The following is a 26,058-nucleotide window of genomic DNA, read 5'->3' as shown; positions in this document are numbered from 1 at the left end:
CGTTAAGTATTACGAAAATTGCAAAATGGTACAGGACTTTTCCATTCATCTCGATCCGTTCTACCTTCTCAAAAATTTTGTCGGATATGGAAAGATTCACCCTGTATACACGTCTGTACATACATCGTATACCTACTGTACGTACGAATGGTCCACTCTAGTATACATAAAAATGTCACGTCTAAAGCGGGTTTTATATACATACAATATACATATAATACATATTAGCATCCGGATATCGGGTAGGTATTCGCGAAGAATTTTTCAATTAGACAATTATTCGTCACAAACCCCTTGCGCTTAAGCTTTTTGTCTCGGTGATACGAGTACTTAGAGAAACGGCTGGCATTCATATATTTTTTTTTTCGTAAGATGGATGTTGCAATAATCGACAACACTCGAGCGACGTAAATTCTTCGAGAATTGGAAAATTTTAAATAGACTTGTTCGGATTTGATAAGTCAATGATTGCAAAGCGAATGAAGTAAAAATGAATTGTTAAACCATTTAAATAAAATTAAGTTGCAAGAGTTTTAGTAAAATTATATGTTTTGTTTTATTTTCTTTTTAGTGTGCCGTATCAGGTTCCTCCGACGTTGACGGGCACTTAAAAAAGAGTTATTCTGTTATTATAACTATTTTGTTTAAAATTCTCTATACAGCGATCCTAGAAAGCAATAATCAGAATAGTTTCCGCTGCCTTCTTCGTTTGTTTTATATTTTACCAATATCCAATCAAAAAAGATGATTAAATACGGAAAAGTTAGCATCAGTAATGATTATTGCGATATCCTAGTCGTGAGAAATGTCTATATATTATATTGTCAATAGGAAACAGTCTAATTTCTATGAAATTTTCATGATATTCAACCGTTTTAGAGTTCCATTTAGCTCCAAAATGTGGAGCGCTAATCAATGTAACGAGCTCTGATCGTGAGTTTTAAATCTTCTGATTCCTAAATACGAAAGTTCTTATGTTTAATTTCAGAAGATTTATCAAGTCCTAAGCTCAGATTTCTCTTCGAAGAAAGAGATGTCGGCAATAGAAAAATTGCATCTTTTTGTTGAAAAAAAGAAGAAACATTGTTTCTTCTTAGCAACGCGTGACCTATGCTGAAACATTAAATGAAAGTACACATGAAAGTACATTGAAAGTAAGTCATTATTATAATATACATTCATTCGTACGTACATACATGCGTAAATGCGTTCTATTTTCTACCATCGAAATTGTAATAATTGCTCTTTAGATGCTCTTTATGCACGCTGCAGGGTAAATGAAGATATGCTCGTAAGAAATAAGTGTAAAAAAATGCACGTGAAAGTGAATCTACATTATTGTCCATGATTATCGAAATTATCTTGAACATTTGTAATGCATTTAATACATTGGAATACAAATCTTTTATAAATTTTTCATTTTTATGAGTAAAGTTTACATAAAGTCTACATAAAAATTCAGATAAACTTGTTAAGATAACGATCAGAAAATTGGAATAAAGTTTGAAATGTTATCTTTTTTTAATTCAAGTGTTTTGTTATGAAGGTGATGAAATCTTTCATCATGCTTTATCTCGGTTTCGTTCTTTTGCTTAATAATCGTGTGATGATGTATTATTTTATACGAGATTGAATATTTTTTCGCCAGTGTTGAACAAATATTTGGGATTTATTTCTATCTTTAACGTAATACTTGACATATACTCTCTTTGCTCATGTTCACGTAGAAAAGTAAGAATCCTTGAATAAAATAAAAGCAACTGGTTAAAATGTCAATCAACGTAATATTAGACTGAAGAAAATATCACTACGCTGTAATCGCAAAGCATTTCTTAGGCCGAGAAAGTAATATTGCAACCTGAAAGTATTCTTTAAAAATTACGAGGCGTTATTGTTGATCAATGATTATTAATCCGTTACATTGCTGAATAGTATCTAATTACTGTTATCTGAGTAAACCTTGAATTAGTCTTAAGCCAGAAAGAAGTACGAAATCTTGTTATTAGAATGAAAGTTATATTGATATTTTTAATAAAAATATGTCACACAAGATAATAATGGTCGAATATTAACTCTCGTGCACATTACTAGCAAGTATGAAAAAACATATCAGCAAAAACATATTGCCTCACTCCGATACTTGTTATCAAGGTAGCAGCGAAATAGGTTGATTTGAAATCAGAGTAAAAACAAGGAAACGCCCGTCACCAGTAGTGAAATGCGTAGAAGCAATAATGACTATTGCGCTGATAGTTGTGACGCAAGCTGTAGATTAGTAACGATCTCACAGAAAAGGGACAAATGTAAAATACATTAAAAATCTAAATATACCGTTTTATACGTGAAAAATGGAACGAAACCTGTTGTGTGTTCTTACTCCATTAATCATTAGTGTATGTATAATATTTAACCATTACCTAACATAAAATCTTGAAAATTCGCTGACTGCTACTTATACTTTTACTCCATTTAATTGTTCCATGTATATATCTAATTGTCAATTTTTACGTATCATGTAATTTTGTGATATTGTCATATTTATTACATATTTATCTGTGTACAAAACGAATACTCTTTCAGTGGATCAACATCTTAACGGACGTTTATGAAAAATTAAATTTTTTGAAGCGTTAAAGCAATTGGAATTGATTTTTAGTGTAACATTTTATAGTATACAATAATACTAAATAAATACAATACTATTATATGATAATATATGTATAATATTTTGCAATAATACTGAACAAATTATTAGGTGAAAAGAAAGTTTCTTTACTACACAGTTTAAATACGTGGTTTTATAAATAATAAAGTGCAAATATATGTCATAATAAATAAATACTTTATAGCAGTTAGTTTCTTTCACAGGTATCTTTTTAAATTTACTCGAATGATAACATATGAAGTCGTCCTTTTCTCTATAGCTATTTTTCATCACATATGTTTGTCAATTATTGAAAAATAAATTAACTTGCTTAAGCAAAAAATAAAATCACAAAAATTAATATTAATAAATGGTCTCCATTAATATCGATTTTATTGGTACTATTAGCTTCATTGTTACGTAATAATTGGTACACGATATTGATAGTTTTACCCAAGTGCCTTATCTATTAAACACATATTATTGAACTATTTTTGAAAGTATATAAATAACACAAATAATATTATAATACCAATTGTTTGAAAAATTATCAGCACTTGTGTGAGTCTTTCATTGCATTTACTTTTCCACTTTCTACTTTAGTTTCTTTTTAATCCAGCATTTACCTTTGGGAAAAAATATTTCACCGTGATAATTTTTCTGCAGTTAGAAAAATTAGTGACAGCATAAAAACTTTTTTAGCAATAAAATCTTCCTATTGACATTAGTCTTAACACGGTCCTTGTGACGGAATAGAAACTAAGGCAAGGGACTGGCGTCATAATAACATTCTTCGTAACATTTTTATGAATATGCATTTATTACACACAGAGGATAAATACAGATTTTGCATCTGAAACAGAGAGAAAAGCAAATACTTTTTGAAGACTCGTCGACATCGCGAATTCAAAGATCAGGAATATACCGGGTCATCTAGAAGGAAAGTAGTTATGCAAATCAAAGTAAAACAGAAGTTTATACAACGTCGATCGGAAACGGGTTAGCAGCGGCCGGCGTGGGACAAAGGGAAAGTCTAAATTCGACAAACTGACGAAAATTAATAGAACGCTTCCTCATTGACAAAGCAAGTTGAACGTATACGGGGAAGCACATAAAGAGGGAGAATGCGACGAGAAATAAGCGAGTCCCAGGGAGATGTAGAGAGGAAGAGAGAGAGAGAGAGAGTGAGAGAGAGGGGGGGGAGAGGAAGAAGGGAAATTTGGATTACGCGTGATCGCCACTGAAGTAACTACTCTGCATCATGAACAGTTTGTCAATGGGATTGTTGATAGCCGCGTGCAGGCTCTGCGACAGCGACGGGGTGTCGTGCGATGATGAGCCGTGGTGGGGATGCGAGGCACCCTGATGACTGCCGTCCGCGCCGCCGCCGTCGTTCTCGCCGATGTCGAAGCCGCCGTCCGTACCGTCCAGGGACAGGTCGCTGCTGCAGAAACTCTCCCCCGAGTGGCCCGGGTACGCGTCTGGAAGTAAAGTAGAAAACGCATTTCGTCGTTTCTCGCGGAGCACCTCGACGCAGGTGCGACGGTACTTCGGAGCGAGAGCAAGGTTGTCACTGAATGGCACGCAAGTTGGAACAATGGGAAGAACTCTAGCCGCAGACGCATGATCAGATGCAAAAATCAGAGAGCGCAGAACAGAAATATTTATCATTTTCGGTAATTAAAGTATTTACATCATTTTTATCCATTGTCTTGACATTGGCCCGTATTTTGAACCCTCTTTTATCAATGCAAGCGCATCTAAAAGTGGCTAACAAGCCTTCTGATCGGCTGCAAGCCACTTTATCGATAAAAGAGGATTCAGAATACGGGTTCCGGATTCTGAGTTTAAAGAGACGTGATGTAGTAATCATTTTTTTTACATTTATTTTGTAGAATAATTTTCACATGTTATAAAATGAAAATAGTGTAAATATATTTTAAGACAACTAATTGGAGAAATGTTATTTAAATTATATCTTTTGCTGAAGAAGAGCAGGAAAATTTTTTGATGGATGGTAGTTAAATATTAAATTTGAGAGATTTGAGTGCGGTCCGCGATAAAACCATTGAAAATTCCGGACCCGAGGTATTAAAAGGAAATTGTCGTTTCTACATAGAAACTAGAAAAAATATTTGATTCAAACCTGCGTGGGCGCGTGACATATATAGGATGTTCTAAAAAAGGCTGTATATAAAGCTTTTATCTTTGATCTGAAAAAAGTAGTTAAAGTAAACAAATTTTGCCTATCTTTATACGGAAACACTTTTTGAAATTTATATGTTCGAGTTGCAGTTGTGGCTGAGCATTTTAATATTCAACGTTAAAAATTCTATTTTAAATCCCTAAAATCTTTAATGACTAATATAATAAAAACAAATAAAAACGTAAAGCTTTTACTAAAAAAAAATAATTGCGGATCACAATTGACACGCATTTCCTTTGTTGCATCTCACATTTCCAGCGCATCTCGTATTTCTAAGAGTGATTAGCTTTATCCATTCTTTTCGATAATCGTTATATTGCGATCAATCATGCTGCCAAAAATTCGAGATGTAACAGAAACGTTGATTGCAACCTGCAATTAATTTTTCCAGTTAAAGTTCGGCCGGCTATCTTCCTAAGTTCATTTTGTTAATTATTAAAGGATTTGAAATTTAAAATTAAGTTATTAAACATTAAAACGCTGCGGCAATTTCAACTCACAAATTAAAAGAAAAAGTTTCAACATAAAAAGTTTTAATGAACAAAATTTGTTGGCAATAGAACTTTTTCCACATCTGAAAACTCTGTCTCGTTATCGAGTGCTCGATTTTTTTAGTAAAAGACTCGACTGCAGATCAGCCGGAAGTTCTGATCCGAAAATATCATTCGCGTGATTCTGGGACACCTTCTAAACAACCGTCGGGACATAAACGCGTTACGCACATACCGCCTGTGACACCGGTGCGCAAATGAGTTTCTACGGTGAGTAAAGACTTACCGTCGGGCGAGTACGGGTTATTGGGGTTGAGCGGTTGGGTGGCTGAGGGGAAGCTAGAAGATTCCCCATCGCGCATGTTCAGGGCGTTCAAGTAATGACCTGCGAACGAGATTAGACAATTGACATTGAACTCACTCGTTTACCAAAGCCCCATTAACCAGTCTTCGCAAATTCGCGAAGTCTTCCGATTCGCGCGCGTTCTCAACTCATTCGCAATTTTACATCATCTTTTGGAAAATACCAAATAACTTGAGTAGAACGTTAAAAATTGTTAAAATTTGTTAAAGCCAGGACCAAATCGTGGGGGGGAAAAAAGCGTAATGCATAGAAGCAGAAATATTTTCGACATTTTATGGTCAGAATCGGAAAGGAAATTTCAGGATCCGGGATTGAGGAGTGCGCGCATAAAAAAATGGCGGTTGAATTCTCGATAGAATTCTGGACTGACAGGGTAAAAAGGGCAGCTTACTGTGATCGCTGTGCGGGCTTTCTGTCCTCCGCTCTTCCTTTGGCTCTTTATCGGATCCGGGCTCCGTTTTGGCTTTCCGCTGAAGCTTCTTCATCTTCGCGCGCTGATTCTGGAACCACACTTGGACCACGCGCACGCTGAGACCGGTGTCCTTGGCGAGCGCCTCGCGTACCTTCCTGCAAGGCTTCGGTGACACCTCGAAAGACGCCTTAAATTGACGTCGCTGTGCCGACGTAAGGATCGTCCGCGGCCGTTTTGGACCCCGACGACCGTCCCGTGGTCGATTCTCGTCCAATAAGTCGTCATCTAACAATACGATTTATTGTGTGTATTTATATACCTATATTTTACGTGGTACGCGACGGCGCTCTGCTCTTATTTCTTATTAGTCTCTTATTTACAGTAGAGCCTGGGTTATCCGTCCTCGCTATCAAGCGCTATCTCTTCTCAGTCAGTCTAAGGCCGGTATTCATAGTCGATTCTTATTTCAAAATCATCTTAAGTGTTGTCTTAAGAGGCTAATACAGCTCTGCGATTGGTTAAAAACACATTAAGAGTATACTTAAGACGATCTTAAATATAAGAACGGACTATGAATACCGGCCTAAGGCTGGATTCACACCTTGGCAGGAAAGCAGAAAGCAGAACAGCGGAAATCGAATCAGAACCAATCCGAGCTCTCGCTGGTAGTCGACGGTTTCTACTTTCTGCCAGCAGAGTGTACTGTTTACTACCAGCGCGAGTGCTGATTGGCTCCTGGTTTCTGCTCTTCTGCCTAGGTGTGAATCCAGCCTTAATCAGTTCACGTAGTGTTTTCGTATGTCATGTTCAAAATGTTATGTCATATTTAAAATGTTATTTCCGAGTTACAAATGAGTTGGTTTCCTTTTCTCTGGAAAACTTGTTGCTAGTTTTTCGAGATCCTATTTCGTACCAAAGTATTGTTATGTTTTATTTGATGAAAATCATAAGAAGAACAACGTTGCTCATACGCGCAGAGTTTAAGGATATAAATAACATTTTTGTTTAAAATATATTTTTTTATAAAAGAAAATATAATCTCGGTTATCCGACTTTTACGATTATTCGATCCATCGTCGGTCCACATTAGGTATAATCCGAGCTCTACTGTATTCAAATTTCTACTTTTCAATATTAACATCTCGTAGCGACAAAGTAAATAAATAAAACATACAAAAAGACAGAATTAAGTTCAGGGTACGTTTCTCTTTACAAGTTTAAATCTTACGTGCTGCAGATTACACACGCACACACACACACACACATTCGCGTACCTTATCATATACAATATTAATATGTTTTAGATGTATTTTGGCAAAACAACACTTTATACAAATTAAAGGCCAATTATCAAATTATGTATTCCTCGTGAAACACTCAACGGTGCAAGACAGACGGTAAATAATAAGAGCGAGTAAATTATTGTTGCGCGAATACCGTTTCCGTGTTCCATGTCACAGACGGATTGACCGTCAGACGCAAGCAAGAGGCCAGCGGTCGAAGTCGAGCAGTAGATACGGGCTGGTTTCGATCAGGTAGCGATCCGACAAAGCACAGGCCACGCCTACCGTGCAACATATGTACCGCGGCGCGGCAACATGTCGGCCGCGAACAAACGCACCGGCCATACGCGCGCGGATTCCATTTTCCGCACGGGATATTTCAAGAACTCTGGGAATTCCATTGTTAAAAAATTGTTTCGCCCCGTGGGAACACGGAGCGCGGTGGAATTGTCGATCAAATCAATGAGCGCGATCGCCGTTAAATCGCGGATCATTCATTGTTTTATTAATAGAAGCGCGATGAGCAATTAAAACCGACGCGGCGGAAATATCTGCGCGATGCTGATATAATGTGAAAAAATTTGTTTCCAGCGGCTCATTGCCCCGTGAAAAGTTTCAGATTTATTTGTAAAATTTCATCAGAATCGTATCCAACATTTTGCTGTTATGTGTAACTCCATGTATTCATATCTCATATGCGTAATATACAGGAAGAGAGAGAGAGAGAGGGAGAGAGAGAGAGAGAGAGAGAAATGTATAAAGAAATATAAGGTGGCTCACAAACTGCTCTTTCATCATTTTCTATCGTCATCGATAACACATAAAATGTCGCGTCCCGAAACGCGTGCCATAAATTTATGTCGGGATATCGGCCGGATAAACGCCGCGGAATAAATTCCACATCTTTCTTGTTACCAAGATATTTTCACGGTATTTTGATTATGCGAGGAAGGATTGGCGAATTCAACGGTATCTAGTTCAGGACGCCGCGGATCGCACGTTCAAATATCGCTCCCGGTCGTTTGTCGCTTGATTGAAATGTAATTACCTTGAAAAGGAACAGCCCTGTTTCGAAATTCCTGTAGATTTTTACTTTGGATGTCTTTAGATTGTAGTACAACCTGCGAACAATGCAACAAGGTATGTACAATGCGTTTCTCAACGAGTTTCCATTTTATTGTTATTCGATGTATTTTCAAGCATTCCGCGGTAATGGTCCGGGGGAGGGCTTTGTTAAATTATCTCGCGGCCAAAAACCCGTATCGCTCGCCAATCTCGATTCCCGATTCATTAATTTCGGAACGGCGCGCGTCCAATCGATACGCGGTTCAATCGCGGGACAAAGACGATACGAAAGATAATCGAGCAGTTTGTCTCGCCGGAGAAAACATTATGGTGGACGTAACATAACATCTCCTTTCGGTTCATTCTGCACGAGTGAACTACACGTCGAGATATTTACTTGACTAAGCTGCTCGCAGAGTCGCTCAATTGTAGCGTCAGATAATGCTTCTAGTTAGCGTAAGGGATGAAAACAGAGCTTGCGATTCACACAGAGAGATATATATATATATATATATTGTAGAAAATCATCTCATGCAACACGATACGCATCACACATCTTCATTCATGCTCAGCACTCGTTTACGATACATATGTAATATATTTCGCGTAAGGAGGGCGTCCTCGTTATACAAGAAAAATAATTATTACGTCCGTGCATCAAGCTTTAAGTCAGGGTGCAATTTCTAGCAGGCTGCAACACATTGAATGTCCTTTGTTTCCGCTGTGTTATTTGTACATAAAATTTATATGAGAAAAACGTTTATTATATTATAATTTATTATATTTGTTTTTACAACAACGCGATCACTTCAAATTTCGCTTTAACCACGAGGGTGGGTTGAAAAGTTTTGAGCCTCAACAAGATGCCACTTCAGTACTGCGATTGCACATGCTTTGAAGGATATAGCTCGGGAAATTTCAGCCATTTTGGACTCTCAGTTGTTGCACGACAGTCCTTTGTGTCGGTGGATGTTAGTATTTTCGTAAACATGGAAGAAATCGAATATCGGGCCAAAATTCACGAATTACAGCTCGAACTGATTGACCACCCCCGGTATTCACCAGATCTAGCCCCCAGTGACCTTTTTCTGTTTCCTAAACTCAAAGTTTGGCTCGGAGGACAGAAATTTTCATCGAACGAGGAGGTCGTAGCATCCGTAGATATGCCTGTTTTGCAGAGCTGGACGCCAACTATTATTTGGATGGATTAAAGCGGTTGGAACATCGCTGGATCAAGTGTATCGACTTAAAAGGAGACTATGTCGAAAAATAAAAGTGAGTTCGACCGGAAAAAAACAATCGTTTCTATGTTAGGCTCAAAACTCTTCAACCCACCCTCGTACTTTGTCATTATTTAAGAGGATCCGATTGTATACTTTCCACTTTTGATCAACCCCTTTCCCCTTACTCGTGGACGTTGGTGAAACTTGTAAAAAGTCGAGTCTTTCTGTGCACGGTCAGAGAATAACGGTGGCTAGGTGAGCTATTGCTCAAGACGGAAGTGAAGGCCTGCGAATCGAGCGGCGACTCGAAACTCAACCCAAACGGGACGCAGTATACACGTACACGCACCACAGAATACACGAGACAGGCGACACTCACCTTGCGGGCTATTTAGGAACAGCTCGTGCTCAAAGTCCCGTCTGCAGATCGGCTGGCCTTGCCTGAGGATATAGTGGGCGCCTCGCGGCAACGACTGGCCGCACATGCAGCACGCGAAGCACTCCACGTGGAAGATCAGGCCGGACACCGGCCGCATCACCAGGTCGGAGCAGCTGATCTTCTCCATGCACCGCGCGCACTTCACCCCGAAGATCCTCTCGTAGTCGGAACGGCAGTAGAGCTTGAGGTCGCGTATGAAGCACGAGTGCGACAGCATCGTGCCGCATGCCGTGCACGAGAGGCACTCCTCGTGGTAATTCCTCTCGGCGACTCGCATCACGTACTTGTCGGCGATGGTGCGGCCGCAGCCGGCGCAGATCGTCTCGAGGAGGCCGGACTCCGTCTTCACGGAAACGGACGGCTCTGCGGGAACAAACGGGCCGACGCGTTACAGCGGCATTCGCAATTCTCGCTGTTCGCGTAGGCCGATCAGTTCGAGAATCCTCGAAATGGAAACCGATCGGATCCTCGAGTCTTACCGCGGGCTAGGATGCAAGTGGACGGAAGTACAGTAGTACAGATACACTGCGGTCCGCCTTATCGTCCGCTGTGTCTTTCTCGCGAGACGCGATCGCGTGCCTCTCGTAGATTTGATATTCTCTTCGCTTGTAAATTCGTCGAATATCTAATGACTCTTTTACTTCAAATTGATTGATTTATGCTTTCGGCCTTAATGTACGCAAGATATGAGTATGTGTTTACTTAATATTCTCATAAGAATACACAATTAGCACAAAAACAACTAATCCGGTAATTTTAAGTAACTCAACTTTTTAAATAATTTGAACAATACAAAGTTCCCAGTAAACTGATAAACTGATAAATTTATGTAATACAATAAAAATCGCCGATACGTGGTTTAATCTTCCAAAGAGTTTTAAGTAATGTTAAATGTTTTTAAAAAGAAAAATTGAAAGATTAAGATGTAACGCATGTGTATAACTAACGATAAGCATATTGTATGATTATTTGGAAAAGGATTAGAAGTATAAGTAAAACAAATGTGATTCGTTCTCAGTTCGAACATCTGCCTCTGTAGTTTTCAAATTGAACAAAATTCGCGATTCTTGGTTTCAGGACATAGCAATAATAGTGTTATTTATTAATTTAAGTTATAGTTTTTATCTTATAATTTTTATTGTACAACACATCTCTTTTCAGTAATCTCGCCAGTTTTTACTTGTCACCATGAGATCAACTTCTATTTTTAACAATTATATCGTATGCAATAATCGCAGCGCTGTTTACAGCAATTTTGAAGTCTCGCTTCTTTGAACGATGTCTTCTTAAACGATCACACTTTTGTCGTTAAAAAAATTTTGTAAAAATAATAACTACTACTAATTCGCGATACAGTTATTTTCTAAAGATATGTGTATCTTTCTAAAGATACGTGTACCTCTGAAAATACATATTTCTCTATACGGTTTTTGGGAAAAAATGGAAATATCTCATTATATGTGTCTCGATCATGTAAACTCTAATTATATCCAATTCCAAAATCATCAGATCTTCAGAGATCTGACACTTTTATTGAATATTCAATGCTATTATCTATTGAGATCTAATTATCCTCTCAGGACATTTAATTATATAGATTTAGTTAGAGGAAAGTGTCAAATCTCTGATGATCTGGTGATCTTCAGAATTGGAACTCATGAAATATAATTAGATATTACACGATTGAGAAATATGTAATGAGATTTATTCCAGTTTTTCCCGGGTTTTGATAAAACTAATTTGTTCTCACCTGCATTATTATTATCAGTTGTGGGCCGAAAAGGAATAGGTGGAACCGCTGGCAAGGGTTGGCCCGGTTCGTTTTGACGATTGAAAGAACCAGGCGCTGGAGTATAAAATTCCAACATGGTGTCTCCTCACTGGAACCTTGAAGATAAAAAGTTTTTCAGCTGCAAGGAATTTTAAAGTTTTTGCTGCAAGCTTTCGCTGGAATTCTAAACACTTGAAGGCCACACACCAATATCCAAATAAAAGTCTTTAGAAGAGACGGGTTAAATCTCCGAAAGAAAAGTTGTTCTTTTCAAGAAAACTTTTTCTCTTTTTTTTCCTCCCCCCGTCTATTTCTACTTTTGACATCTGACTATTTCGAATATCTCCAGTTGACTCTCAAGTCCAGGTAAGTCCGTTCTCTGACTCAAATCTTTCGCCTGATAGACAACAGAAGGTCACATTTTACTTGCTTCTCGTCTCGCCAACGGGTGCTTCAAATCGTCCAGTTTCCTCAGTACCACTTATCGTCGAAATCCGAATGTCGCGTGCGACGTTGTTTTACGCTGAATATTTATAGGAGAACCACCACCTCTTTAGGTCAACACTCCAGTCAATCGGTCCAGGCCGAAATTAAATCAGCCCCTTACACCCCGGTCGATCTCGTCCCACGATCGCGGATCTTGAACACTTGTCCCTCCGGCCAGAGAGTCGACGGCAGGAACCTCACGACAATCGTCCTTAGCCCTCACCGGTCCTTCGATACGCCGCACGTCAGCCGAGTCTCATGACGAACCACAGGGGTGGTTGCTGCAGCGTGCTAGTTTGACGCGACGATCTTCCCGGACGACCCCGGGGCGCGAGGTGCCACGGCCGTGTCGCATTCTGGACACGAAGACGACGGCTCTCTCGATGTTTCCGCGCCCGTTCACTCGCTCATCCACCTAGTCCGCTATCGGCACCCCGAGCGCACCCCCGGTTTCGTACGTGTCATCAGCGCGAGCTTCGTCGCTTTTTTGACGAGACCGAGACCCACCGACTTCGCCGACAGCGGAAAATCATCCCCCCTCTCCCTGCCTCCTGCCCTTCCTCCAACCCCATCCCCCACACGACGCAGCTTTCTCTACCCTTCCTGTTTGTGTAGGCGCGCGGGTGTGTGTCTCATCTTCGTCATTGGAGATAGATGAGGCATCGACGCGAGAGTGAAGAGGGCGGGTTCATCCCCCTCCGGCGCAGAAGTCGATGGTGGGAGCGCGATTGGCGTTGCTCGGAACCGCCCTTGTCAGAGCTAGCCGGTGGGGTGAAGCGACATCCAGTGGTCCTCAACCGGCGGCGACGAGCGAGCGGGGATCAATATTCGGCCGACCATTGCCGGATTCAGTGACGTATCTCGACGTGCTCGTCGGACATCGATCTTGGGTGCCGCCGGAATCTTTTTTATTTACAAGCGTAAAAATCGAACGAAAATCCAGGTTAATTTCAGGCAAGTTTATAAAACGCGGCAACCTTCTCTCGTGACTACCCTCCCGTGTGCAGTCTGGATCGTCGTCACTGGAGGTAGACGAGGCATCGACACGAGAGCAACGGGCCTCGTGGTAAGAAACATTCGTCAAAAATAAAAGATTAAACTGATATGTATGTATATTATTAAGCAGCTGTTGCCGACTTTTAACGTTGTAGAAATAATTACGCCATCCGAGAAGAACATGATCCAACGATAATTTTAAGTACATCCTTTTAGTTTGAAAGGTTGTACTTAATTTATTTCGCCTGATAACACGCCACACTTGACTTCAGCAAATTATTAGAAGAAAATTAATAAAATAGAAGAAATGGCTTTAGAAAATAAATAGAAGAAAATTTTTTAAATTAATACAATGAAATATAAGTTAGACTTGTTTATTTATTTAGCCTAATAACACGCCATACTTGACTTCAGCAAATTAATAGAAAAAATTAATAAAATAGAAGAAATGGCTTAAGAAATTAATGGAAGAAAATTTTTTAAAATCAATACAATAAAACATATGTTGGACATTTTTATATAATTTCTAAAAGAATTACACTGTTTAACAAAATAGAACTCATTTTCTGTCTCGGAAACAAAATCAGCCAAATTTATTTGGGTCGCTGAATCCGAACATGTTAGTGAACTTTTTTATTAGTCCTTTTTATTAGTTTCGATGATATAGGAGATTGAATCCCCAAAAAATCAAATTTTTTGGTGGATTGTAATTTTACAACGAAACATGATAAATGATTCGAAAACGTCTTTCAAAAGGAAGCTTATATTGTCTACTTTATCAAGAAAAAATGTATGTGTACCGAAGACGTCCGATGACAGACAGAAATGTATATTATTCAAACAAGTTTTGTAGCCAAATATAAACTAAATAAATAACAATGGCTCGTATGATAAAAATCGAAGTAATCATAGAAGGGGCTCAGAGCCTGGACAGGGCCTAGACAGGTTTTTGACACTGCAACCCTGTCTGGGCTCTGAGCCCCTTCTTTTTCCAAATATAAACATTAGCACGAACAACATGCATTCGCTCAGTCGCCTGTTTCGTATCGTTATTAATTTTTATCATCGCGAGCCTTATATCATATTATTTAAAAAATTCAAATTTTTGCAAATGAATTTTAACTTTATTTGCAAGAATTTGCGTAAACTTGTCTGCCTAATAAAGTTAAAAATTATCTCAATGATGCAGATAATGTACTTGCAAAAAATTTTGCATTTTTTTTCTATAAAGTAGAAGATACAAGCTTTCTTTGAAACGTTTTCGAATCATTTAAAATGTTTCGTTGTAAAGTTACAGCCAACCAAAACTAGCGAAAGGGCGATTTTTAAGGATTTCAACCACAAAAAGTATATCGAGACTAGAGTTAATAAAAAATTTTCTCTAACATATCCAAGTTCAGCAACTCCAAATTAGTCAATTAAAAAATCGACTGACTTCATTTCCGAGACATTTTTGTTGTAGGCCAGTGTCATCACAAAAACACTTGTAAACCTGGTAATCTTTGGTAACTCAACTGTCAGATAATTTGAACGATGCAAAGCTTCCACTGATAACCGCTACCGCTATCTTCATAATATAACTTCATATTATTTATTTTAAATAAATACAGATGTCATTCCAAATGGTTTCACAATGGCTGCTCAGTTTAACGTAAAACACTTCTCTACCGAGAAATATGACGTGGGCAGGCGAAATGGAAAGGTATCGAGACGCTATATTGACATGAAGCTATTTGTAGACTTGAGTAGCGTTCGTCGCCGATCAGCCCCCGCTTTTTTTTTCTCCTACGCGTATAGCTTTTGCCCCCGCGGATTCGGCTAATAACCGATGCCATTTTCGAGCGGGACTGCCTGCGGACATATTTTTTCGCCGAAAGTCGGTGCACGCTGAGTATTTGGCCGTTTGTCAGTCTGCGTAAATATGCGACAATGCCGTCCTTTGTACGGGCCGTCTATCGGCGATGTTTGCCAAATAAAAGCCTATATAGATCTCTTTGTCTCTGTTCCTGTGCTGCGCGCGGTACGAATCCCCCAATGATACGCCTAGTTGGGAACGAAACTACGGCATTGCCCCTCCGGTGTGCGATACAAAGGGGCATCAAGTTGGCGGTAATGGTGATGCAAAGTATTCGAGGGAAACACGTGCAGGTCGAGGGGGGGCCTCTCCCTTCATCCGAGATGCCCAGTTAGTATTCAGACTCGCTTAATCGTACGCGACAGTCACCATAAGTCGCGCGAGATCGATGAATCCCGCAGCCTTGGATCGATAGATCTCTGGAACGAGCGAGTCGTAAAACGGCAAATTAAACTGAACTGGACAATTTTGCCATTTATTGAGGGACATCTAACAATAAGTATTTCTTGTGCGTAATAGTAGATAATCGAGAAACTTTTTCGTGTCTTGGGACGGTTTGTAGATCGCAGCTTTTATTTGTGCACGTTACAAAGTATACTTTTCGTTGCTTTTATATATAATTGTATTTATAAGTTTGTTTATCGTAATCTTTTTATCACTATTCATTTCATTTTCAGTTCACTTTCTCTGATTTTATTTAATATTAGATATAAAAAACATCAAGCAAACTAATTTCTTTAATTAACTTTATAGAACGATTTTTCGTAATTGGGTTATAATTGAGAAGTTTTTATAAAGACCAAGGGGATTTTTTAAATGCTGAAACAGAATGGGTTCATGAGTCTGTAGTAGCAAATTCATAATATCATATCTTCTTAAAAAGGGCAACGTTGTTTCTCTTCTCGATTTAACTTACGGATCTCTATAATTTTAATAAAAAGAACGAATGATTCGCAAAATATTTGGCATACTTAAAAAAAGTTCTGTATAATTTGTTCTACGAACGACGAAAGTACCCTTTGTCGACGGTGACCGTCGACACTTCGGGCGTTGAGAGTTAAAGCCGCGCCATTCCAGGTGCCATCCGAATCTCGATCGAAGATTTAGTTATCGATCCCCGGTCTTGTTCTGCGGACAATGGAAAATTAGGGATGCTCAATGACCCTCACCATTTCACGGCATAAAAGTCGCTGCAGCGCCGGATGAAATATGGGGTTCGCTGCAGGTGTATACGAGCCGAACCCTACCCTTCTTTTGGCATATTGTTCAGGATGTGACACTAACGCCGGCCGTGTAATTATATCGATACGGTTGGAGCATTATCCTGTGGAGAAAAGACCCTGTCCGCACGGGCCATCCTAGCTTCCCTTTGGTCACGCGGAGAAAGGGTGCCCACGCAACGGTGCTGCACGACGCCAAGGCCTCGCGACGCTTTGTTTTGCACATGTTGTGAAAGTGCAGGGTGCATTGATGACGGAATTCCTTTCGCGAGACGCGGACAGCCCGATTGCCGAACTCGCCCCTACCACGGTAAAATTTGAGTAATTGGACCCAGCAGCGCGTTCTTTTGCGCCCGGGAATAAATATAAAAACTTTTATTAAACGCAGTTACTAGCGTCGTTATCAGCCACGTCACTCGGAGATGAGCACGGTATGTGCTCTCTAAAAATCAATCAGTGAATTATCACTGAAAATAGTGAATATGATTTACAGTTATACACTGATAGAAAAATATGTAGCATTTGAAACTATAATCGCATAGTAAAATAATTAAATTTTAAAAAGTAAACACAATTACAATAATAGTAAATTTAACTACATTTTTATCATCCACCCTTACTAATCACATGGCAAACAAAAGTGAAGTGGTTCGGAATGTCCTCACTAGAGGGACGCGCGGTATAAGACTTTCTCGTAAGAAGAAAACCGCATAGGATGTTGTAAATACGGATAAGTTTGTACATTTGTATAAGATTACTTATCTTTTCTTTGAATTATGCTTTCTTGTACTATTCTTTATGAGTGCAAAGTGATGTGACCAATGAACATAGTGAACGCAATGTATATAAAAAAAGCGGGCAATATTACTTCCAATATAAATACGATCATTACTATTACATATAGTTATTTGAAATTTTACTTGTGGTTGTTGCCAAATCAAAAGCTCGTTTTGGTTTACGACAACCATATCATAAGTTGCATGAACTAATATTGTGTCTATGAGAACTATAATACGCTGTTAGGTCAACCATAACTTACGTAGTTGGAAGAATTATAAAAGTGTGGTTGGCTCCTAAAATGATTATAAATTACAGTGAGTTTGTGGTAACTGCAACCAATTTTTTTCACGGAAAATTGTAATCTTTATAATAGTATCGCGTGTTTTTTATTATCCTAATTCGTCAAATTTGGATCTTTCGTGTTGCCTGGCCAATATCTTTGAAATTTCGGTTTAATTTAATATTTCAAAGAAAAAGTATATTTTTCGCTAAAATAACACAAAAAGCATCTTAGTCTCGTATAAGATATAACGGGTCGTTATACTGACATTTGATTTTATACATTTCTGAAACTTAGTTGAAAGAAACGATGTTTCTTCGAGGACTTTCAGTTACACATGTGTGACACTTTTAGTTACAAACAAACTTCTATAAGCCTTGTCCAAACGATTTTAAAGAAGCTCGAATAATCGGCGTGGCTTAAGATCAATGGGTTCAATATCATAGATAACTATTTAGAAACTATAACAAAAGAGGTTTGAAATTTTTTCTTTTATAGAAAAACGAACCAATCCCAAAAACAAGTACAGGGAATTCCGGAAGCGTGTTAGGCAGGGACTGGGTTTACATTTTGGTTTACCTCCGACAAATATATCTGGATTAGATGTAAAAGTGATTTGTAAAACTACCCGAGTTATTACGTTAACCAACCATTGATCAATTCTCTTCCTAGTTTCGCATTATTAAATTCACACTAATCTATTCAAGTCTTTATTCTGGTTATTTATATACCTTGACCGAGTAATGGTGTCTTGGGTTGAGGGAGGGTTGGGGACGGGGATACTTATGGATATCAAATATAAAATCGACAATCCGGATCGGCGCGCAGTTGGAGGTCGAAAAACAGACGCAAAAATGTCATCATTATGCGTTCATTGCGACAAATAGTACCACATGCCTCTGTGGTCGAATTGGTGAGACGCCCACCAAGAGTGTAGAGAGATCCAGGTTTAAACTGAGGGTACCCGACTGAGGTACTACTTTTCGCAATAAATTCCTTTGATTAGAATTTGCCTGTTGTGTCGATTATTAATTTCCTACGTTGGTCTATTATTTTTTCTTATATTAGCGATTACAATGGGAATTTTCTCGCAACCCCGCAGATTTTTCGGGGGTGGAAGTGCGATACAATTGGCAAAACGCGATACCCCTCGAGTCGCGACGAAAAGAAAAACAGGATAAAAGGAAAAGATCGCTGTCGAGTCGCGTCGCCGTCGCTTTTCGGAGCCCGGGTGGAATCCAAAGCGGACGCCACCCCGTCGCCCCGCGATGACAGCCGCGGGATGAATTCTAATAACGTGTCCTCTTTAGCCTAGCGCGCACGAATCCATCTTTTGCTAACGAGGGTGGAAGTTCACGATTGCGTCCCAGGAATGCGTGATGACTACTTTGTTAGGAATGCAGCACGGCGCGGCGCCCATACGAGAGCGAAACGAGAGCGGTGTATGCAGTGGCGGCGAACACCCAAACGCCCCGAGCGCAAGCTGAGCTTCCGAGGTCTCCTATCCAAGACGCCGGCGGGAGCTGCTAACTCTCGCAGTAGATTTAGAAGGACGTTATATATCATTCCCGACTACGTGATAAGTTAAGAGAGAGAGAGAGAGAGAGAGAGAGATTTGACAACGGTTTCAAACAATTGTACATATGTATTTAAAGCGAAGTCAAGTCAGATAGTCGCGGCAGTCCTTGGATTAAAATTTGAAAAAATAATTTGCGGCAGCTGTGCGAGATACCTAAATGGCAGCCAATAAATTACAATGAGCAACAATTGCTGCCAATCCTTCAGAGAAACATCGGGAACCATGATGCTTGCGGCGAGGCGACCGTCTCGGCGATAATCCGCCACTGGTTATACGGGAAACGTGGCTGAAACGCAGCTTCAGGACGCGAAGCGTAGCTGAAAGCAGCTGCGCGCCTCCCTGGAATGCGTCCCTGTTACCCAGCACCGGGATACTACAGAGAGAGAGAGAGAGAAAGAGAGAGAGGGAGAGAAGGAGAGAGAGTGAGAGAGGGACCAAAGAGGGTTCGTACGTTCCTTCCGATCCCGCTACTCTTTGGCATTCGGGCTTTAGCATCGCACGGTTCAATAAAGGAACGCCCCCGGCCCGAGTTCAAACCGAATTCACTCGTATTACCCCCTCGAGTGCCGGGGTTCTACCTGTGCAATAATGTAAAACAATGTAACGTATCGTGTTGCATGCGCCGTCCTAAAGTGTAATTGATAAATTCTTGCAAATTTCATCGTGTCAGGTCGATACCATAGGTTTGTCATATTTGTGAAATAAACTTGAGAACAGATTTTCGACAAAATCAAAGCAGCGCGGCCCTCAGTTACGGCCTTCAGTCAGCTAACTCTTTGTCCCGTGTAGGGGAACAATTTCTGCAAGCCTTTGAAGAAAAAAAAATCTCTTTTTTAAAGGGTTGTCTACTATTGTGCACAAAGCTTCATGGGGAAAATGACTTTCGCAAAGCCTTTCGCGCAAAACTCGTGAATCTACTCTTTTGTCTGCTTACTTTATTACAGGCATTTGCTCGGTTTACACTGAAAGGTCGAAACAGCTTTCGGACATGTTTGTTCTCTACGCGAGTGTTTCATCGGTCATTTCGGGTGACACAGATAATTGACTGGTTTCGAATACTTACAGGATTATTGCAAAAATAACGAGCGGTGAAACACTTCTCGCGTTTTACAATGCGACGTCTTTATTTAAATAAAGTTTTCGACTAATTGGAATCAAACGCAAGAAAGCTCTTTCGTTATCAAAATTACCGAGAGCGCGCGGTGTATCTTATATATTATTCAACGAGACCAAACTGTCGCATCGCGTTCCACACTGAATAATTATCGAAAATTATAACCCACATAGCTTCATGCAAAGCATACCGTTACGGCATTTCAATCGTGCATTTATTTGGCTTACACCCCCGGGATTTATTAATATGCCGGAAATTGTGAAATGTAATAAAGTTATAATTCAAATTTTTGTACATTTGCGCGACGGATTCCCGGGAAAAAGCCGTGAAAGTCAACGGACTTAAAAGCGGAATAATTTTCGTCCGCGCTCTCGTTTCACTTTACATTTATATCATTGTCGGTGATATCAGCACCCAGGATAATTGTCCGGCAACATTAAAACTGTTGCTGTACACATGAATATTCATATCGCTACTACAGGAAACGTTTTATTTTCTGTCACGCTTCAGTCATCATAAATTTAAATCGTAGCCGAAGGAAAGATCTCCCCCCCCTCTCTCTCTCTCTCTCTCTGGTATCCTTGAAAAATGGATGCAAACCTTGATACCGCCTCGGCAGGAGTTACACGCGAGCCTCGGAATGTCGGGCATATTGCTATTTATCATAATAACTATTCATATCGCCAGAGAAAAGTAAATATTCCGAGACACGAAGGGCGCACCTGACGACAGAAATTGCGTTTTACGTGCCGCGCCCAGATATACAGAACGATATTTCGTTGTCCCCCCCCCCCCAAAAAAAAAGTTTTCAATAAAAATGACTCAGCGCCTGCTACATAGCAGCTGTATTTAGGGCAGAATTTAAAGACCTTTGCGAAATGGAGTGGAGTTTTCGAAGGGAAGAGAGCGCTAAGACTTTGTCAAATGTTTTTAAAATAATTCTGAGAAGTGTCATAACTCTCCCCCCCTCTCTCTCTCGCTCATTTAAATAAAATTTAAACATTACACAAACCCAATTGTTAATGCTACTATTTCATCGCTTCTCCGTTAAAGAGTTAACACAATACGCTTTCGGTAGGGAATCCATTTGGAACGGGAGTTAAGAACGACGCGGGTGAAATTTAAGGAGAATCAGAAGAATTTTTTTTACATCTAGACCCCTCAGCGATAAAGAATCGTCTGAGAATCGCTGTGATCGATTACAATGTCGCCACGCGGTATTTCCCCGATACCAGCCGAACGCGCAATATAGACGCTCGGCAAACAATTACCTCATCCCTCCCCTCCCCCCCCGACGTCCCCGCACGCCTCCGCCTCCTACACCCGCGCTTCTTCAACCCCCGTTTTGCGTATCCGTCTCTCTGTGAAGAGATTTTGATTCGTACGCGATTGAGGGGGCAGGAGAGAGAGAGAGAGAGAGAGAGAAAGGGGGAGAGGGGGTGAGATTCACCCTCGCTCGACTTCCGCTGAAAAACATATCGCCCGGTCGGGCCTCGCGGCGCGACGAAGGTGAGCGTTAGATCGCGATTAACAGCGAATTTCGGGACTTCAAAGGGCGATTTTCCGCACGCTTGAGCATCGAGCTCTCGCGCGACCACGCGCGCAGGGGGCCCGCGCGGGGGGGCCCTAGCGTGGGCGCCACGTGCCGTCACGTGTGGGAGCGCCGTGTGACATTACACGATCGGCGATCGGTCGCCACCGGTCATACGCCCCCCCTGTTATTCATCCCTTATTCTCTCTCTCTCTCTCTCTCTACCTTCCTCTTCCCTCCCCTCTACCTTTTTCTCTTTCTCTCTGATTTGATGAGATAGGGGTAGTAACTTGTCTACGGTGAGATGCGAGATACGAGGCACGTCGCGGGTCGTTTTGCGAGAGCGCGACGACGAGAGACGTAATCGGAGGATCCAGATTAACTCGCTTGTTCACGGCTGCAGAACACCTTGTAGCGAGGGAGTGATATAATATGGGATGTCATATGCGATCGGGAATAGACAATTTAATTCCTTAAATTAAATGAGAGAGAGAGAGAGAGAGAGAGAGGGGGGGGGGAGAAGCAGTAGACCCAAAAATTTATCATATATAATTATAGATATTCCAAGTAGAACATGTTGGTTTTTTTATACGTTTCCTACACATTTATAAAGCATTGTGTTTAGAGAACATACATATATAAAACGCACATGGACAATCACATGCTACCTGAAACAGTTATAGAAGTAACTGGATATAAATTTATAAATATAATTTTAAGAACTACGAGCCACAAATGTCTCTCGTAATATCACTTCGCGCAAATGAAGCGAAAAATTGGTCAAATATCAAAATTCTATATCCTTGTACGTACGTGATTTTGTGGGGAAAACGTACAAATAAACGACAAGCGCCCAAATGAGACAATAACTCATCGTTCTTTTATTCGCGTCGTAATTTTACATACGTAACGCACAAGGCGTAGCGCATTGCAAGTAAAAAGGGCTCGTTTTGCCTGGCCGGCGAATATTTATCCTCACGTCGATTTCTCGGCGACGCGACGTTTCATATATTCCGCACTGCGTAAATTCTCATCCGCAGGCCGCCGCGTTTATTTGCCCGGGAAAATATTCCCAGGTTCGCGTTTCGCCCTTGTTTTCTCGGCGGCGTAGTCGCCAATTTCGGAAACTCGGCCACTTTGCAAATACTCGCTCTCCCGTTTGCGACGCTGCGGCGAGCCCGGAAAGACATCGCGGGCGTTTGCCAGTCGACGGTCCCCGGCGGGTACACCCAAGTGCGTCCTATTGACACAAGTCACGTGGCGCCGACGTCCATGGGAAAACCCGAGATTGAAAGCCGGAATCGGCGGATTAGTCCGGCGAAATCGCCTCGCGCGATGTCCATCTCTCCCTTGACAACGAGAAGAAATTCTAAATTTGACAATTACCCAGTCAGAAATGACTCGTCGATCGACGTCGAAGCGATATCGTATCGACATCGAAACCGTCATGTTGACGTCGATTCGACTTCGTTTCGACGTCAATCGACAAGTCATTTCTCGCTGGGTAAGGGGATGCTGGAGTGACTGTGCACCTCGTGCACCTTTTGCACCTAGGACTGTCAATTCGCGAAGACATTTCTGTAATATACAAATTATGTGCACAAACCGATAGTGTCCCACTATTCGAACTAAATCAGAGAACAGCTCGGTATCATTGAAATTAAATTTAGAAAACTAACAAGAAATCTATTCGCCCGAATACGTTTTAGATTACATAACCTACAATTTATTTAAGTCCGGGTGGCGGGACACTTTTCGACCAGTACGCACAAGCCTCATAATTTGTGTATTATACGAATGTTTTCGACAGTTCTAAATGCAAAAGGTACAAAAGGTGCAGAACCACTCCGGCATCCCCTTAAGAGCGACGCGAAGCCCATTTAGCTATATACAGAATATCCCCAAATGCCTGACCTAAATTTTGATTTGAATTGTGGTCGCAGAGAATTCTAGAATGTATATACTTGTATATGCTATATACATGTTACATATTATATACGTGTCTCGTATCAGAAATGCATAAATACATAAATATATATTATACACGTGTATATATTACATCGCAAGTACAGGCCCAGATAGCACCCATATAGACTCTATGAATGTTCTTCTGGAGTGCAAATATTCTTAATTTCAGAATATTCCAATCAAATATTCTATAAATATATATAGATTATTACAATTAGAAATCGTACATACATAACAAAGAAGAACGTTTTTAGAATATTCGTCGAAAATGTTTTTGGAATATTCGTTGAGAATAATTTCTTAATATTCGTCGAGTTTATGTATTACACATTATTTATTGTGTAATATACTTATCTTATGTAAAAGGCAGTGAAACCTGTGATAGATTATTCTATTCATAGTCGAAAAAGATTTACAGTAGGCCTATGGAAAATTCCAAATATTCTTGAAGAATATTCTTAAAATGTTCATAGGAGTGTCTAGTGCTATCTGGGGATAAGCAGATAAATGGATAGACAGAGAAGGGAGGGAGGGATATCCAGATATCAAGCTTTTACATAGAATTGATAAAACTTTAACTCCTAAACTTTTACTTTCGCAAAAGTTCTACACTCCTTACTCCCTTTCTCTCTCACACTTATCGTCTCTTTCTCTCTCTAACGCAATATGTGAATGCACGCTCGATCGAGAAAAAATGATAAATAGGAAAATCGATTCTTGATGTTTTCGAAAGCGACATCCGAATATGGGGAGAAGTAGCATACAAATATTATTCTTTACCGAGATCACACCAGGCCTCACGTTCCCGATTCATATCCGGTCTGCGTATGCGTTACGCAAACTACGGTCGGACGTGGGCGATTTTTCCTGGGATTTCGATCCGTTTGTGGAAAAAAAACGTAGATTTGCGACGCGTGAATTTGTTTTCGCGAAAAAATATATACTGTTCCGCTTACCAAGCGTTTCAAACAGCGTCGCTGACCAAAAAACATTTGTATGTTTCACGTGCGCGTTCGCGAACGCGTGAAACATCGGCAGTTTATATTCGAAATATAACCGGGGCAAAAAAAAAAACATTTTGGGGACGGATTCTCCGACGAGGGTATTTCGAGTCGGTTTTTTGCGCGGGGAGCATTTATAAGAACGAACGCTTTTATCATTTTATTGGGACAATAATTGCGACGTGTATTTTTAAACTGGGGAAAGGCCAATTCCATAATAGAAATTTCTAGGAAACATTAAACTTTGAATATAAATAAAAGACGCAATTTTGCCCTCCGAATGATTTGGCAGTTAAAAATCTTCGATTCTTTAATTATCGCTTTCTCCCCGCGTTAAATGTCGCTCTTGCAGGGGTCGCCAAATATCATTTTCTTCCTCTGGTGCTCTCCTGAAGAATTTCTTTAAGTTGTTCATAAATTCTCATTTCTTATGTGTGAAAATCAAATATCTGCTTCCCCGTCCCGCTCCCTTTCCCTCCTGCCTCCGGCAAGAAACTTTATTCATACGTCGGGAGCTGTGAATAGCGGCGATGTTTGCCGTACCAGATATTAACTGTATCTATGCAGTGTGCCCACTGGGTTCAGGATATTATGATCGTTCTTGGGGCATAATTAGTAATCCCTGGCACGTGACAGCCACGTGACTGCGGCTCATGCGACGTACACCTTGGCCCCAGAAGGGCCCGTATAAACGATCTGCGGGGTGGCACTAACGGGGGATCCGAGATGGTCGGACGCCCGCACGTGCGCCGAAAAGTTCTTCCGTAAGTATCGTGGGTTTTATTGATTCATGCGTTCCGTCACACCGTTTTGTTGCATTTCTAATTTACCGTTTAAGCTGCGGATGCGTAAATCTCGAGTAGACACGCAGTAATCGTGCGTTCAAATTTTCTTCCGTTACCAAGATTTGATTATTATTTCAATACGTATGTATATGCTTCATTATCTTCGTAACATTTTTATGTGTTATATTTACGTTAAATAATGACTTGACACTTTATGCACGTCATTTAAAAATTGAATATTATTTTGACTTCTTTTAACACAGCTATTTCACACAATCAAGCAAAACTTGTAATGTCGACATTTCTTAAGAATTATTTTGACTATTCCAATTTGTAACTATTCGTACAGTTTATTTATCCTGTCTGTTTTTGTTACATCACACTTGAGGTTAAAAGAACATAAACATAAGTGCCAAGTATAGTGTTAATTAATTAACATTTATAATTTGTCAGAAACACACAATGAATGTTATTTTAACTTAAGATTTAGAGTGGACTTTTGGGGACATGGGAAAAATGTTACATTAACATTTTATTTTTTTACCGTGCATCTTATTTTGAAGTT

General features: G+C 40.2%; 2 protein-coding genes across 10 annotated transcripts in view; one reads left to right on the top strand and one right to left on the bottom strand.

The window, feature by feature from the left end:
- Nucleotides 1-2,359, top strand: part of LOC105559998 (proton-coupled amino acid transporter 1-like) — a 16,961-nt gene extending 14,602 nt beyond the window's left edge. For 5 of the 7 annotated variants that reach the window (XM_012008712.1, XM_012008713.1, XM_012008710.1 and 2 more), the window contains one exon: nt 95-2,359. Coding sequence is in view for 2 of the 7 variants with exons in the window: in XM_012008715.1 (XP_011864105.1) it covers nt 572-600 (29 nt within the window). In the remaining 5 variants the exon portion in view is untranslated. The remainder of the gene's footprint in view (nt 1-94) is intronic. The other 2 variants (XM_012008715.1, XM_012008716.1) reach the window with 2 other exon arrangements.
- A 1,086-nt stretch (nt 2,360-3,445) lies between these two features.
- On the bottom strand, nt 3,446-13,116 carry LOC105559997 (LIM homeobox transcription factor 1-beta-like). Of its 3 annotated transcripts, XM_012008708.1 has the most exons (6): nt 12,106-13,116; nt 11,878-12,014; nt 10,068-10,490; nt 6,097-6,402; nt 5,628-5,726; nt 3,446-4,125 (listed from the first exon to the last, which is right to left on the bottom strand). In XM_012008708.1, exons 2-6 carry the CDS (start codon nt 11,993-11,995, stop codon nt 3,869-3,871), a joined length of 1,203 nt encoding a protein of 400 aa, XP_011864098.1. In that variant the 5' UTR covers nt 11,996-12,014; nt 12,106-13,116; the 3' UTR covers nt 3,446-3,868. The 3 variants fall into 3 exon arrangements, with proteins under 3 accessions (XP_011864098.1, XP_011864097.1, XP_011864099.1); XM_012008707.1 differs by having other exon boundaries at nt 11,878-13,116; XM_012008709.1 differs by lacking the exon at nt 5,628-5,726 and having other exon boundaries at nt 11,878-13,116.
- Nucleotides 13,117-26,058: the final 12,942 nt, after the last annotated feature.

The sequence above is a fragment of the Vollenhovia emeryi genome, unplaced genomic scaffold (genome assembly GCF_000949405.1).
Source record: "Vollenhovia emeryi isolate VEMERY1.0 unplaced genomic scaffold, V.emery_V1.0 DF939246.1, whole genome shotgun sequence".
NCBI lineage: Eukaryota > Metazoa > Arthropoda > Insecta > Hymenoptera > Formicidae > Vollenhovia > Vollenhovia emeryi.
The sequence above is the reverse complement of the archived record's forward strand: the minus strand, read 5'-3'. Positions and strand labels throughout refer to the sequence as shown.